General features: G+C 47.7%; 1 protein-coding gene across 2 annotated transcripts in view; it reads left to right on the top strand.

The window, feature by feature from the left end:
* Window positions 1–10123: 10123 nt before the first annotated feature.
* USP43 (ubiquitin specific peptidase 43) overlaps window positions 10124–15246 on the top strand; it is an 87756-nt gene continuing 82633 nt past the window's right edge. Inside the window, exon 1 of one of the 2 annotated variants that reach the window (XM_053376164.1) lies at window positions 10124–11198. In XM_053376164.1, the coding sequence (XP_053232139.1) occupies window positions 10590–11198 (609 nt within the window). In that variant the 5' untranslated portion in view covers window positions 10124–10589. The remainder of the gene's footprint in view (window positions 11199–15246) is intronic. The other variant, XM_053376163.1, reaches the window with a different exon arrangement.

The raw sequence follows: 15246 nt of genomic DNA, 5'->3' as shown, positions 1-15246 counted from the left end.
TCTTCTTCTGAGCATTTTGCTTTGCTCACTTTCTTGAACAATCTGCGCTCTTCTCCTTTCTTCGTATTCTACCATGGATTCACTGTCCCCCCATTGGGTAAAATGATTTTTAGAAACTTCAAACCCTTGACTATATCATTATTATAACTCAGAAAGGTTACCTAGGCCATATACTGCAGATCAAAATGCACATATGCATTATAGCATAATATGTGTGTGACTTGACCTGTTAGTGTGTCACCTGGCTCATTCTCTTAAGCTACCTGCTCTGCATATTCTTTTATTTTCTGTGCTGTTTGTGACACAATTGTAGAGGCCACAGCTAGTTGGTAGAGCAGATACACATTCCGGGCATCTCAAGGTACAGCTGGGAAATACCCCTTTCTCAAATCCTGGAGAGCTGCTGCCAGTCAGTACAGACAACACTGGGTGAGATGTGGGGGCCTGGTATCATTTACAGATGGTACCACTTGGTAGCAGGGGACTTGTGTTGTTGTTGTGTAGTTGTTTAGTCATGTCTGACTCTTCATGACCCCATGGACCAGAGCATGCCAGGCACTCCTGTCTTCCACTGCCTCCCGCAGTTTGGTCAAACTCATGTTTGTAGCTTTGAGAACACTATACAACCATCTCGTCCTCTGTCGTCCCCTTTTCCTTGTGCCCTCCATCTTTCCCAACATCAGGGTCTTTTCCAGGGAGTCTTCTCTTCTCATGAGGTGGCCAAAGTATTGGAGCCTCAGCTTCAGGATCTGTCCTTCCAGTGAGCACTCAGGGCTGATTTCCTTAAGAATGGATAGGTTTGATCTTCTTGCAGTCCATGGGACTCTCAAGAGTCTCCTCCAGCACCATAATTCAAAAGCATCGGTTCTTCGGTGATCAGCTTTCTTTATGGTCCAGCTCTCACTTCCATGGAAAACCATGGCTTTAACTATACGGACCTTTGTTGGCAAGGTGATATCTCTGCTTTTTAAGATGCTGTCTAGGTTTGTCATTGCTTTTCTCCCAAGAAGCAGGCATCTTTAATTTCATGACTGCTGTCACCATCTGCAGTGATCATGGAGCCCAAGAAAGTAAAATCTCATGGGCAAAAGCTCCACACCGTGGGTATAGCCAGGATTTTTGTTAGGGGGGCAGAACCACAGTTAGCTACATATTTTTATTGATTTTGGGGGGGGGCAGCTTCCCCTCCTTGCACCCCCTGGCTGTGCCCATGCTCTACACCGAACATCAACAGTACCCTGTGGCTCCACCTGTATGAGTTCCCAGCTTCATCCTGTGCTGTTCCTTGATCCTTTGTATTTCAAGAGCTGGCAAAGCTAGAATAGGATTGTTTAATGACCTGCAGACATATAGGTATGTAGGGCAAAGACACTGTCCTTCTGTGTGTATGTGCAACTCCCCCCTCCCATTCCTTGCAATCAAAGACATTCAGGTGTAGCAAATAAGGTGTAGCATAGAGTTATATGTGCCTTGCTTTAAACTGCATCTGCCTGGCAAGGCAACTCGGTTCTGCTGGGGTATTTTTAATCCCTCCTCCTTCACCCCCACTTGCTTATCTTCAAAGTATCAGCCTTATTCTCCCCAAACCAGAATGCAGTTGACGTTCTATGGTGGTTCTGCCTGGTCCCCGTGGATTTCCTCTGCGGGTGGTTGATTTGACACAGGCAGCTTCTTTCCTACATCATGATGGAAGATAGCTTCTTTTCAACTAAAATGCTCTTTTGTAACAATTCCTAATTGAATGGCATTTTTCTTCTGAATCTCAGCAAAGATCAAGATGCAGAAAGTTAATTATCTAAGAAGAAATACATTTTCAAAGGTAATAGAATTTGGATTTCTTTTTTCTTTTTTCCCCCTTGCAGAAAAAAATCCCCACACAGATAAGATGCGGGAGGACTGTTTCAGTGCATTGACTTTTATGACATAATCCTGTAATCATTTCCATGGAATCCATTGTTAATCTCTGCCACTGGATACTTAATTTATTTACATCTTTAGCTTGCCTAGTACCAGAGGCATGAATCAGTAAGCAATATATTTTAAAACATATGAAATTGTCACATTAAAATGAAACAGATCAAGATTAAACATTGTCAAGTCCCCCCCCCCCGCAGGATCTGGTGCCTTTATCAGCTATGTGTGTGACAAGCGAAGATTCTGCATGCAGATTTCTCCTCATTCAACTGGTTTAATACCACAGAAATCCCATCAGAAAAAAGAGTCAGCAGTAACTCTTCTTAATTTCCTTCCTAAACCGGCATTAAGCACCGACACCAAACACCAGTGTGTGTAAAAGGTCTTACAGCAAAAGGTGTGGATTGGGTTGCCTGGCAGGTGCCCAAACTGCACCTTTGACACGCTCCTTTCCCTGACAGGAGGTTGCCATATCTGATGAGGGATGTGTTTGAAAGTGCAGCTGAGAGTGGCTATTGCTGGCCCAATCCATGCTTAAAAGCTCTGCTCAGGTGGGAGAAGTGAGGGTTTCTGTTATGTGTGTATTGTCCCCACCCCGTCTTAAAGTTTCCGGAAGATGCTTAGGCTCTGGCCTCTCTCTCTATGGCATAGCTGTCAACTTTTCCCTTTTTTAAAAGGGAAATTCCATTATTCCAAATAGGATTCCTCGCAAGAAAAGGGAAAAGTTGACATCTATGCTCTATGGGCCAGATTTTTTTGGGGGGGGAGGAGGGGCAGACACCAGGAATGCCTTTGTGTGTCTGCAATGTTGGTAGCCACAAGGATTCTTTCAGGATGGAGCATGACCTGTCTGACTGTACAGAGGGATCAGATTATGCCTTTCAGCACCATGGATGATACTGCAGTATCATTTTAGCAACCAGAAAAACGACGACGAAAATGCCCCATTCTTCACTGCAAGAAGCACAAACAATGAAAATAGCCAGAAATGGCAGCTGGCTGATTTTCTTGCTGGTTTTAAATCACACTATGTACATCAGGGATGGGGAACCTCAGGCCTTGTAGCTGAATTTGACCCTCAAGGCCTCTCTATATGCCCTTTCAAATGCTTCCCAGGCCAGTATTTCTGCCTGGCTGGAATGTGGCCTTGAATTCTGGCAATGTCTCTTGCTTCTCTGGCTGGTAGTCAGAGAGAAGTGTGTGTGTGTGTGTGTGTGTGTGTGTGTGCGCGCGCGTGTGTAGAAACTAGTCTACTGTACAAAAGCTAAAAATTACATTTATTGCTCTACCCACCTTTGGCTCTGGCACGTGGGCCCTGGAAGACTGCCCAGAATGAGAGAATGAAGCCCTCAGGCTGAAAAAGGTTTCTTCACCCCTGACACACTTGAACTTATTTTTCCAGCTCCGTGTGCTAGGAGATGACGACAAAAGCCAGGAATTCCATTTGGACAATGGAAGCCTGCTGCCCAGTCCAAAAAAGTCCTGTGTCTGGTAAGAGTTTTGGGTTTGGATGTGGAGGACCTTGGCTCAAAGGGAGAGGAAACCAAGTGTTCCAGGCAGGCATGAGTCACAGCACCTCCCTGATTCTAGAAGCAATTGCTGCTTGGGGCATCTCCTGTTTTGACCGGAAACTACAATGGCCCCAATTCTCACCCCCCAGGGTTGTTATGGGAACGAACATAGTAAGGAATATGCATTATTAATTGACAAACAAGCACAACAGCAATTATACAGCAGTGGATAATAACAGTAGGAAAAATAATACTACAGCACCACAACGATAATAATCACAGGCAGTGGCATGTTTGTTACTCAAGGAAGTTTGAACCCCTTTGGTGGCATTTTAGGATTAACTCTGTGACTAATTGCCACTTTAGATCCTGGAGAGTCTTCTGCAGGGGGCTTGCCTGAGCAGCCTACCAGGTGTCTTTTAACTCAGCTTCTGGGAAATCTTAGTTTGAATTATGATGTGGACACCATATATTATGTAGCCATCAGCATGCATCACGAGACCTTGAGTTTTGTAAGTTGTGCAAACAGCCCCAAGCCAGCACATTGTATAATGATGTTCCCAAGGCCTTTTTTATGACACCCAGGATCACTGAATGTTTTTTCCTAGATCAGAGTTGACCTAACTTCTATCAATCAGCTGGAAACATTCCTAAAACATCAATCGTGCAGCAGGGTAGTGTCTTAAGAGAGTGAGTACAGGGTGTCTGCAGGACACCCTCATTATAGTAAACAGTAAGGTAGTCTCATTAAAGGGTGAGTTAAACAGCAGCAAACAAAACATTTCTCTGCTTGGGAATTAAGCCAGATCCTAAGCAGTCCTCCATTAATCTCTTGTGCTGACCACCTCTTGTTAAGCTAGGCCCTGAAAAACACCAGGTGAGCCTAACAGCATTTTAAAAGTCTAAGTAAGCCTCATCCTTGGATCTTTCCCTGACGTTTCCTTAACAATGAAAGTAGCTGGCTCTCTCCATCTTTCTTTCACAGCTATTACTTTCTGCATTATATTTGAACATCCACATGATGTAAAAGTCACTTCTTGAAAACTAGTGGAACACAGAACATGTTTAGTGTTCAACTCTGTGCTATTTGATTTCAGAGAAAAAACATACCAATTTGCCTAGAAAATTAGCCCAGAAAATTGTGGGAATAAAGTGATGAAATTTGGATATACCAGCATACAGTTCTTTCCTGCTGTTTTTTGTTTTTTTTTTTGTGGGGGAATCATGGAGAAACAGAAACACACATGTGCAGAGAGGGTGGGGGAGTAGCATCATTGTCCGATGATGTTCACTGTGTCACACCATGCCCACTGGTGTGGATGAAATTTATTGTGGCATGCCAATATCATCACTCAAAAAGGCACAGTTCCATAATGCAACAGGTTACTGCAGTGTGACTGGAACATTAGAAAACAGGGCAGGATGATAGAATTGTAGAGTTGCAAGGAATATGAAAACAATTATAATCAGGAAAACAAACACACTATTCCACATGTCTGAATGCACCTTTAATCTGGCTGCAACGAGTCTTTGCAAGATTAGGCCCTAGAACAGCTATATTTGACAGGTACGCTGACTGACCTATTTGTTAGGGGAAGGATTGATTGAAGAGAGGCGCTGGCTCCAGGCCCAGAGAGAATCTCTTCTCCTCACAGCATTGCTACAATAAGGATGACATGCCTATTATGGAAGGTGGCCTCTTCCGCCTTTCTAAGCTGTACATCCTGACTCAAATCGGTGTGCTACATTATGGTCTGTAGCTTCTAACTATAAAGTTAGAAGAGGGACTCTCTGTCCATCTGAGAGACATCAGCATTTCCCTGACAACCAGATCCAGGTTGCCGTGCTTCTGCTCTGCTTCTCTCTCACACTCACACACCTGTCAGTCACTCTGCACCTGACTTGACAGCAAAGAAACCCAGTGCCTCTGAGCAGCCTGGAGCTGACACCAGGTAACAAGCTCTTCTCTGAGGCCTGACCTTGTGCCCAAGCAAGTGATGAGGCTGCCTGGGTCTTATGCAGAACAGGCACCGAGTCATATAGGCCACACTTGATACCTGCTATGAACGTTTTATCTCTCTAGCTCACTGGGAGCTTAGAAGACCAAAGCGGGAAGAAAGCTTGCTTTTACTGGTAAACGAAATAAAGCCTAATGTGTGCCACTGTGACATTGCTAGAATGCTTAAGATTACATGCTATCCCCCCCCCCCACAATTCTGCTGTTGAAAGACAATGGGTAGCTTAGCAATGCAGAGATGTGCTTGGTTTCTGTGCAAGTTTTGCTCTCCCACCAGAATTCCAGTTGGCTATCATTTGAGACTTTCTTATGCCCCTGTTTTTCAGTTCGGCGACTAGGCTAAAAATATTCTGGGTCACTAGTTGGGAGGTTTCCCCCCTATGCTTTTAAAAACTGCCATTGCTATTGCTTGTGCTGTGAAAATCACAAAAGCCAATGTTTTTCTTCTAAAGCGACAAAGCCACAGAAGACTGCACGTGTCACACCTCATCTTGTTCCTTGGCTTGCTTCTCCCTCCATCTTCCTCCCCACCTGCTCCATATGGAAGGTGGCTGGCTGGAGGGAGCTGTGGAGAAGCTGACCTGGATGGGGTCGTACTCTTCTTGCTGGTTCCCTGGGTCAAGTACTGGCAAGTAAACAAAGATCAAGACTCATGAGCAAGAAATGGCAATAGGGGCAGGAACTGGTAATGATAGGAAGAAGGTGGAAGCTGAGTAAAGGCCACCTAGTCTCCTTCTGGTTTCTTCAGCTCCTTTTATGGGAGATCGCCTATTCTCTGCAACCATAAAGGTTAGAAATACCAGATTTTCTTTGGAAGAGGGTTGGGGAACTGAGGGCCAAATGTGCTCCTCCAGGACTCTCTCTGGCTCTTCAAACTCTCCTCTGGCCACACCTTTCACCACATCTGCTTAGCAACCCCCTTGGGTGTTTTTGCCTGGCTAAAACATGATCATGCTTCTTGTTTGCCTAGATGGACAAGAGAGGAGTGTGAAAGCTCACATTTGTTGCTCTGACCACTTTTGGCCACACCCACCAAAAGGTTGCCTGGGAGGAAAAGTGGTCCCTGGGCTAAAAAATGTCCCCCAGCCCTGCCTTAGAATAAAACAGAAGCTTTCTCAGAGCTCTTCAGCAATGACCTGCTTTGAAGGTTCTCCCCCCCCCCCGCATTTTGCAATGTAATGGGCCAAAGCATTTTTGGGAGACATTGTGACTTGCCCAAAGCAGAGCTGGGATTTGACTTCTGCCTCATCTCCAATATTTATATCAAACCCTCTTATTTGATGTTTGCTCTAATTGACAGAGCAATATCTTGCTAATGGAACACATCTGTGCTGGTGAGAAGGATGCTGCCTTTGAGGAAATCTTCCTTTTGTTTGGTGCACTTTTTTCATCCACACACATTGACCAAACCACTTCCGGCAAGGGAAAGAGAGAGAGGCTGTCAAAGGCAAGCAGGGGCTTTGTCCATCTATGGCATGGATGTTCTTGATATGCTGCTGCCAAGTGATGCTCTACTCTGAAATGAGGTAAGACTTCTTCCCTTTGGCACTGAAAAGCCATACTAAGGAGTTCTGCCCTTGAGTTGAGGACTTGGCTTTTTGCAAGTGTGAAGGGATAGCAGCTGGAGCTGGAAGTGCAAAGGCTGAATGCCTTCCTTCTACTGCCACCAGATTTTATGTCTGTTGTAAAAGTTCCAGAGGACGGTCAGCATGCAAGTTTCCAATGAAAGTGAATGGGGGTGGGGGAATCTGGACTGGGGCCAGTCTTTGCTATATCCATTAAGCAAAGTGTCATTAGGTTCTGGTAAAGCAGCAGATTAAAATAATAATAATGGGGTGATGATGGCTTTTCATAGAACATGGCCACTTGTATACCACGCAGAAACAGGGCAATTTGCATAAGCTAATAGGTGTGTGTGTGAATACAAAAATTTAGAAATGCTTCTTCCAATAGACCGTGACCAAGTGACCTGGATCCATCTCTGCTCAATCTGCTGCCCAGGTGCTCACTGTTGACCAGCAACTTCAAGGCCCTTCTTGCTCCCCCTTTTTAGGGTTCCTTTTCCAGCTTGGGCCAGGCTGTCCTTTCAAACAGAGGGCTTCTCCTTTGTAATTTATCTAAATAGGTTTGCTTTTAGTTTTACTGAAAGTGTTGGGGCTGCCCACTCCTTTTGGGGCCGTTTTTCTTTTCTTTTAATACAAGCAGTGCAAGAAGAAATGGAAGGTGAAAGCCAACACACAACATGGTGTCAGCGAAATTAACTTTTTATTCAAAGAAACTGAAACAGTGCAGGTCTAGAAGAAGAAGTTTGGATTTGATATCCCACTTTATCACTACCCTAAGGAGTCTCAAAGCGGCTAACAATCTCCTTTCCCTTCCTCCCCTACAACAAATACTCTGTGAGGTGAGTGAGGCTGAAAGTCTTCAGAGAATTGTGACTAGCCCAAGGTCACGCAGCAGCTGCATGGGGAGGAGCGGGGAAGCGAACCCGGTTCACCAGATTACAAGTCCACCGCTCTTAACCCAACAACTTTCCCCAGTAGGTCTTGCCCTGATGAGACAGTTGCAAGGACTGTAGGTTCCTGCCTTCCCACAGCTGCCTAAGTTGCCTCCTTTCCTTTCTGCTCATTTCAGAAGACCTTGCAGAAGAGGAACTCTTGATGGATTTTGCAGTAGATTGTGAAAGGGATCCATGGCACTTCAGCCATGGATATTGCGCAGAGCCACAGTTTGGGAATGAATGATCACACTATAGTATTCCCAATGCCTAACTGCTTAGGAATTAACTTTCCTCCAGTTTTCAGCCCTAGATCGTAATGTTCAAGGTCCTCTTGAATTCTTTTTTTAAAAAAAAGATATTTATTGAAGTTTTCAAAAAATAGAGAAAAAACAAAAAAAAACACCAATTAAAAACACATAAAATTTACATTCCTTACTTTCAATAACATGTTTCCCTGGTCCTCTTGAATTCTTAACGAACTTGAGGGGAACTGAGAGATCCTGGTTTTCAAAGTGAGATTGTCTGTCTCTAAGGAGGATCCATAAGGGCAGTTTCCCAACTTAAAAAGTGATCTTGTTTACAGTGCAGTTACAGTACAGGACTCAGAGGCAAGTCCTGTTGAGTTCAGTAAGACTTCTAGCCACCTTAAAACACTCTCGTGCATCCCCATCTTATGAACAATATTACTTGTGTTCATATGGAAGGCCTGCAAGCCCTCAGCAGCCAAAGTTTTAAACACAATTGGCTTAAGAGCTGAACCCAGCTCAGCCCTCACTGATCATAGGCATGGAGTCAATGTGGACAGTGATGGCAAGCAACTGCTGCACTCTAACCTGTGCAGGCAAATTGGCCCTTATCACAGATGGTTTATGTTTTATGCAGGTGATGACTAGCAAAGTAGCTGTTTGACTACTGTGTGCCCATCTTACAACTTAACCAACCAACATTTAATGGGTTACTAATGTGGATGAACTAACATACATATTATGCCTGACCTGTGTGGCAATTAGACACACATCCTTGCCATATGCTGAACTAATCCATGTAACCTGTATCTCCAAATAAAGTTCTTAGTGAGCTGAGCAGTTCTCCTATCAGGAATCTGCACAACAAGCCTGTGTTGTAGGCCAATGTCCCCATCAGGCAAATAATGGCCAAGGCTGGTAGTGGCTTGCCTAAGGCATCCTATGACTTCATGGCAGAGGTGCGGCTTGAACTGAAAACTGCATGGATTCACTGACATTGCTATCCCCATATGTCTACTACTTGTGTGCATTTTCTAATCTACAGGGTGAGTCATATGTGTAAAGGATTCATGGGGGTTGCCTGAAATCCTTGTGTGCACTAACCCTTTGCCTGTATGCAGCTGCTACCACCCACAGACTTATTTCTGGCATACTCTTGTAAACCACCAGCTCTTCCACCCGCGGAGCAGTGTAATATTTGAAGCCGGGGAGCACACAGGGGTGGAGCTAGCATGCTTACTTTTTAAAGAATGCCCACATCAGTATCACCCCAACTCTTCTGTGGTGGGGCAACATTGGCAAGGGAACTGATCCCCACTAACTCCTCTCACAAGGTCTGCCAACCTGGTCCAAATGGATCTGGTAGGAAATGGCTCTTCTCCTTTATGAATGGACTCTACCACCACAACCCTGTGCACACCCACCTGGGAAAAAGCCCAACTGAAGGCACTGGGACCGGTAGGATCACTCTGCACCTGTGAGTTTGTGGTGGTGTGCAGAAACACAGACCTGCTCTGTCTCCAGTTGGCAGTGATGGCCGTAGGGTAGGAACCACAATCCCGAGGCTTGGTTGGGGACTACGGTAGGGTACCGGTATGTTGTCGTTGGAATGTTGACATCTTTCCTAAGCTGGAAAGAGATGCCCACCTCCACCTGGCACAGGCGAAGGTGGCGAGGCTGGCTTCTCCAGGATTCCCGGTGGCCCACAGCCGCAAGCTGGCTCGCTCTCCCCGCCTCCCTAGCCGCTCCAGTCATCTGCCACTGACTGTGGAGCACCTGAGCAAAGGAGGAAGAGGGACGAGCCAGGCTGCAGGTAGTGCCGCCGCCGCCGCCGCCACTACCCTCGCTGGCAACACCTGCCTGCCTGCTGCCCTCCCTTCCCCACCCAGCCTGCCTGGTCCAGGAGATCCTGCTCCGTGCGCCTGCCGGGCTCCAGCGGACGCCACTTCTTAGCGGCAGCAGAAGCAGCAGCAGTAACGCCTCGCCTGCGAGAACCGCCGCCTCCCCGCTGTTGAACCAGGCGGGCGGGCGGGCGAGCTCCCAGCAGAGGGAGGCGCTTGGCGCCGCACCTCCAAACTCAGCGCGCGCGATCCACCCCCTCCGCCGAGTTTACTTCCCCTGTTCCCCAGGCTCTGCCGATCCGCGGGCGGCGACCCGAGGAGGCGGGGAAAGCGCCGTGCCTTGGGCGGAGGGGCGCAGCAAGATGCCCGCCTGCCCCCGGCCATGAGCCCGGCCCGCTCGCCTTCCCCGCCTCTCTGCCCTGCCCAGCCGGCAAGCGCGGAGGGAGGGCGGAGAGGCTCGGAGCGCGCAGGTAGCCGACGACAACAACGGGGAGAAGAAGGCAGCAAGCGCCGGCAGGCGGCGGCGGCGGCGGAGCGGGTGGCCGTAGCCTCCTGGCGCCGATGGGCGAGCAAGAGGCGGGCGAGAAGTCCGGGCCCGGCGCGCCCGGCCCCCCGGACGGGGTGGCCGGCGGAGAGCGCCCCCACGCCGGGGCAGGGCGGCGACGCCGAGGAGCCGTGCGCGCCCTGAGCAGGCTGGCGCGGCGCCTCTTGCAAACTTTGCGCGGCGCCCGGCAGCAGCAGCAGCAGGCGCGGCGGCGAGAAGGCGCCGAGCCCGAGGACGACGAGGGCGGCTTCAAGCGCCCGCCCGGGCCCGAGCGCGAGAGAGGCCAAGCCAGTGGCGGCGGCGGCGGCAGCGGTGGCAGCGCCCGGCTGTCGTGGGGCGCGCAGAGTCCCCTGCCGGCGGCCGTTCCCGGGGACCCTCGGCCGCTCACGCCGGGCGCGCAGGGGCTGAAGAACCACGGCAACACGTGCTTCCTGAACGCCGTGGTGCAGTGCCTGAGCCACACCGAGCTGCTGGCCGCCTTCCTCCTGTTGGCGCTGCCCGACCAGCAAGGGCCACCCGGACCTGGAGCCGGAGCCGCCTCCGGGGAAGTCACCCAGCACTTGGCGGCGCTCGTACGCGCGCTCTGGACCCTCGAGTATACGCCGCAGCTCTCCGCGGACTTCAAGGTAGGGGGCGCACTTTTGCGCGGGATCTGTCCCTCTCTCCGGGGGGCCCCGGGGAGAGGGGAGGGGCGCTCGGGAAAGAGGCTCCGCGTCTAATGCCGGAGTCCTTCTCAGCCACCTGTAGGCAGTCTTCGACGCTGCATTTCCAACCCCCCCACCCATCCCCAGTGTGACCTGCTGCTCAGGATCTGGCTCCGGCGAGCGGTCTGACCTCAACTCTGCCAGGCGCTGCGGGGACACTGGCTGCTCACAGGTGGATTGCTAACCGTCACGCAGCTTCTGCACTTCGAGATGTGCTCCTTGGTGGCAAACGGCTCCATTGGGCAGAGTTAGAAGGATTCCTTCACGCGCTCTCTCTCTCACACACACTCTTCTCTCTTTCTTTTTTCTCCAGCCACCTGTTTAGTCACACCGCACGCTTTAAAGCAAGCTACTGTGCTGCAGGCGGATTTGGCAGTGGGGCCAGGTTGACTGCCTAGGCAGGTGGAGGAGTTGGAGGGCATTGCTAACAGATGGGCTCGTGGTGCCACATCAGGGAGGCTAACCAGGATTTTTAAAAAGAAAAAAGGAGCGGGACAATAAAATGCTCTTATGTGTTTTTTTTGTGAGGAATTTCCAGATTGTTTGTGATCTCACCCTGCTTCAAGTTCATACTTCCAGCAGCCTGAGCTCTTCCTGTTCTGTGTAAGCATAGTGTTTGCTGGTGTTGTGACAACTTGGTCAGGTCCTTGCCCATAGCCAGAAATGAGGAAAGTGCTACTTTTTATCTTGAGGATTTTTAATTTAATAAATAAATAAATTTCTGGGAGGGTAGTAAGAGAAACATTTGTGTGCCTTATAGAGCCTTTCATAAAGAATTTCACTCCTGCTTGGCTCCACCAGACACACAAATGCTTCCATAATCACCTTCCCAGAACCTCCCCCCCCTTTTTAAAAAAACCTCATTCCCTTTCTCTTTTTTCTGGGCAAAGGCGCTGAAGGTAGGGATGTGCTGGAGAGGGTTTTGCTTGCGAACGTTGCACACCTGGGAAGCTCTCCTGAAGTCTGTGGTGCTGCTGAACATTTGTACATTGCTCAGCATTTGTGAGCTGTGCTTTGAAGTTGGAAATGAAATACTCATTACTGAGCAATTGCTGTGGGACTGCTTCCCTTCCTCCTCCTCTTCCGGAAACCCCATTTTTCTATCATGAGGGCCATGAAGCTGAATGGGTCACCCTAACTGGATGTCTCTGCTTCTGGAAGTTCAGAACTGTTCTGGTGAGCGTTCTGGGTTTCCCACCCAACCAGTTCGTTGTGATCCCCCAGCTAGGTTCGCAGCACTTCGGGAATAGTCAGGCATGATACTCTGCACTCTGTGTGTCAACACTGCCTGCTTGCCTTTAGTTCACACTCTGAGGGGTAAGGAGCATTTAATCTGGGGAAGCAGACTTGGTTCTAGAACTGCTTAGAAACGCCAGCTGGAAGGGAAGAGATTGTCAAGTCCACAATTTCCTGCCTGCCACAGGGCATGGTTGCCTGTATAGCAACCCCAATCTGACTGGCAAGAAATAATAATGACAATAACAGCAATACAATATTGTTATTTATATGCCACCCATCTGTCTGAGTTGCCCCAGCCACTCTGGGTGGTTTCCAACAAATTAAAACATCAAACACAGTAAAACATCAAACATTAAAAACTTCCCTATTCCAGGGTGCCCTCAGATGTCTTCTAAACGTCAGATAGTTGTTTATTTCCTTGACATCTGATGGAAAGGCATTTCACAGGGTGGGCATAGCAATGAGGGAACCGCCAGAAGGTCCTTGGAGCTGGATCTCGGTGTCTGGACTGAATAATGGGGGTGGAGATGCTCCTTCAGGTATACAGGGGTGAAGCATTTATTTTTGGGTGGGTGGGAGTCCCAGGTGTTGCTTGCAAGTGGACTTCCACCCATCTCCTAATCAAGTGATGCATAGACTATTCAGCCACTTCATTAGGGGGCTGAGCATGGTCCAGTGTGCTGAGCCAGTGATTTGCCCTGGTGGCTTGTTTAAATGCCTGTAGTTTACTGAAGAAAAGACAGATGAGTGTGCACTGTGGAGGGTTTGAGTAGCAATGGTGAAAGATAGGCCTCTCTTCCATGGGTGGAAGGGAGAGGAATTGCCATTGGAATTTTTTGTTTTGTTTTGGGAATTCCTTCCCTAGAAGAGTGGACCTAGGGAGCTAGGATCAGGAGGTTCTGTGCAGTTGAGGGATTCTGATTTATTTCTGTTGTTTTGAAGCTACAGTACTATCTGGTCACTTTTGTTGACAGATTGTATTTCTTCAGAGGTGAGCCTTTTCTCCTTCTCTGATGCTCACATTTGGCTGCTGGCTGTCAGAGGCTTCTTTGAAGCAAATGCCTGAGCTGTAGCTTTGGCAAATCTTGTGTTACTAATTCAGCTCCTTGACAGTCCTGCTGATACTAGAGTGGAGTGTGTGTGTGTGTGTTTCTTTCCCTGTTGATGCAGCAAGCCACTGTCAAAGGTGAAATTGTCTCAGCGTCATCTGGTTATTATTATTTTTATACCATGCACAGGAGCTGTATGCTAAGAAGGAACCCCAGGTGGATACTGAATTATAGGCGAGGCATCTGAATCTTTCAGCACTTTGCATTTTGTGGCGGTTTCTGGAAACATAGATTTCAAATTCTATTTGGAGAAAATTCTCAGAGTGGAATGTGAAACAAAAATGTCTCAACATCGAACCTTAAAATGGGGCATGCGGTGGTATAAGGAAGGGGCTAGATTCAGCCCCTGAAGGTGATGACACGCTCTCACCTTCAGAGTTACGGTATTTCCAAATTAGTCATACTCAAGTTCATTTAAAATTCCTGTTTTATGTCGGATGCAAAAAAGCTTTGGGTAAGGAGAATGGTGGTGGAAAGACGATGTACTGGGCAATGTTGGGTGGTGGGTTTGAGCCCCACATTGGGCAAAATATTCCTGGATTGCAGGGCTTTAGACTAGCTGACCCTCACGGTCCTTTGCAATTCTACAATTCTGTGGTTCTGTGGAAAGAAGCTGGGGCAGCCACATCCTCACTCAACGATGGCAGCATCAAGACAGTTGCTTACTTACATCTTGAATTGCCACCATATATCTAACACCACAAAAAAACCCAAAAAACAGAAAGGCACACTTTTGTGGTGCCTCAAATGCAACTTGGTGGCGCCTCAAATGCATCACTTTGGTGTCTCTTCACACACATGTATCAATGGGCCTTCTCAGTGGTGACTCCACACTAACGGAATGCTCTCCCCAGGGAGGCACCCCAGTTCCATCATCACATATCTTTGTGTGCCAGGACAAAACATTAATTTTCTACCAGGCCTTTGGCTTTTAATTATCTGTGGCCTCCTTCAAGTGTGTGTGTGTGTGTGTGTTTAACTCTTCCTTTTAAAAATATAAATGAGTTTTGGATTTTACTCTGTCTCAGTTTTATGCTATTTACTTTTCTAGTTGTAAATTGCTTTGAGTTACTTTTTGCAAAAAAGTGTCTAGTAAGTTTAAATAATAAAGATACTAAATGTTTAGTAATCAAACAGTGTTACTAGACAGAGTGTACAGGTCTACAGTTGGCAGATGCTCTGCATACTTTCAAAAGGAGAACTTCTCAAGTTCCTCCTTATGTCATCAACATCTATACAAAGCATAGTAGTGGAGGTGCAAATTTCTAAAACTAGTTGATTCTCCATATTGTTTTCACTGCACTCTTGTTACAAGTTGGTAGCATCATGCCACTCAGGCTGCAGAAGGAAATTTGAATTCTCTGTGGAAAGCCGTGAGCTTCCTGTTTGTAACTACAGTCAATCATCATGATACCATTGAAATATCAGGTATTTCTTGTGCACACATACCTGACACTCTAATAGTCTCTGGTGAGGCAGGTATCATGTTGCCTCAGATTCTCAGTATAGCACTTTAGGGCAGGTATGTTCAATTTTTGGCCTTGCAAAAGCTGTTGGACTATATTTAGTTCACATCCTCCCTGACCATTAGCCATTCTGCCCAGGGCAAAAGTTTGAGTCCA

The sequence above is a fragment of the Podarcis raffonei genome, chromosome 2, assembly GCF_027172205.1.
Source record: "Podarcis raffonei isolate rPodRaf1 chromosome 2, rPodRaf1.pri, whole genome shotgun sequence".
NCBI classification, from domain to species: Eukaryota; Metazoa; Chordata; class Lepidosauria; order Squamata; family Lacertidae; genus Podarcis; species Podarcis raffonei.
This window is presented reverse-complemented; position numbering and strand designations above follow the sequence as displayed.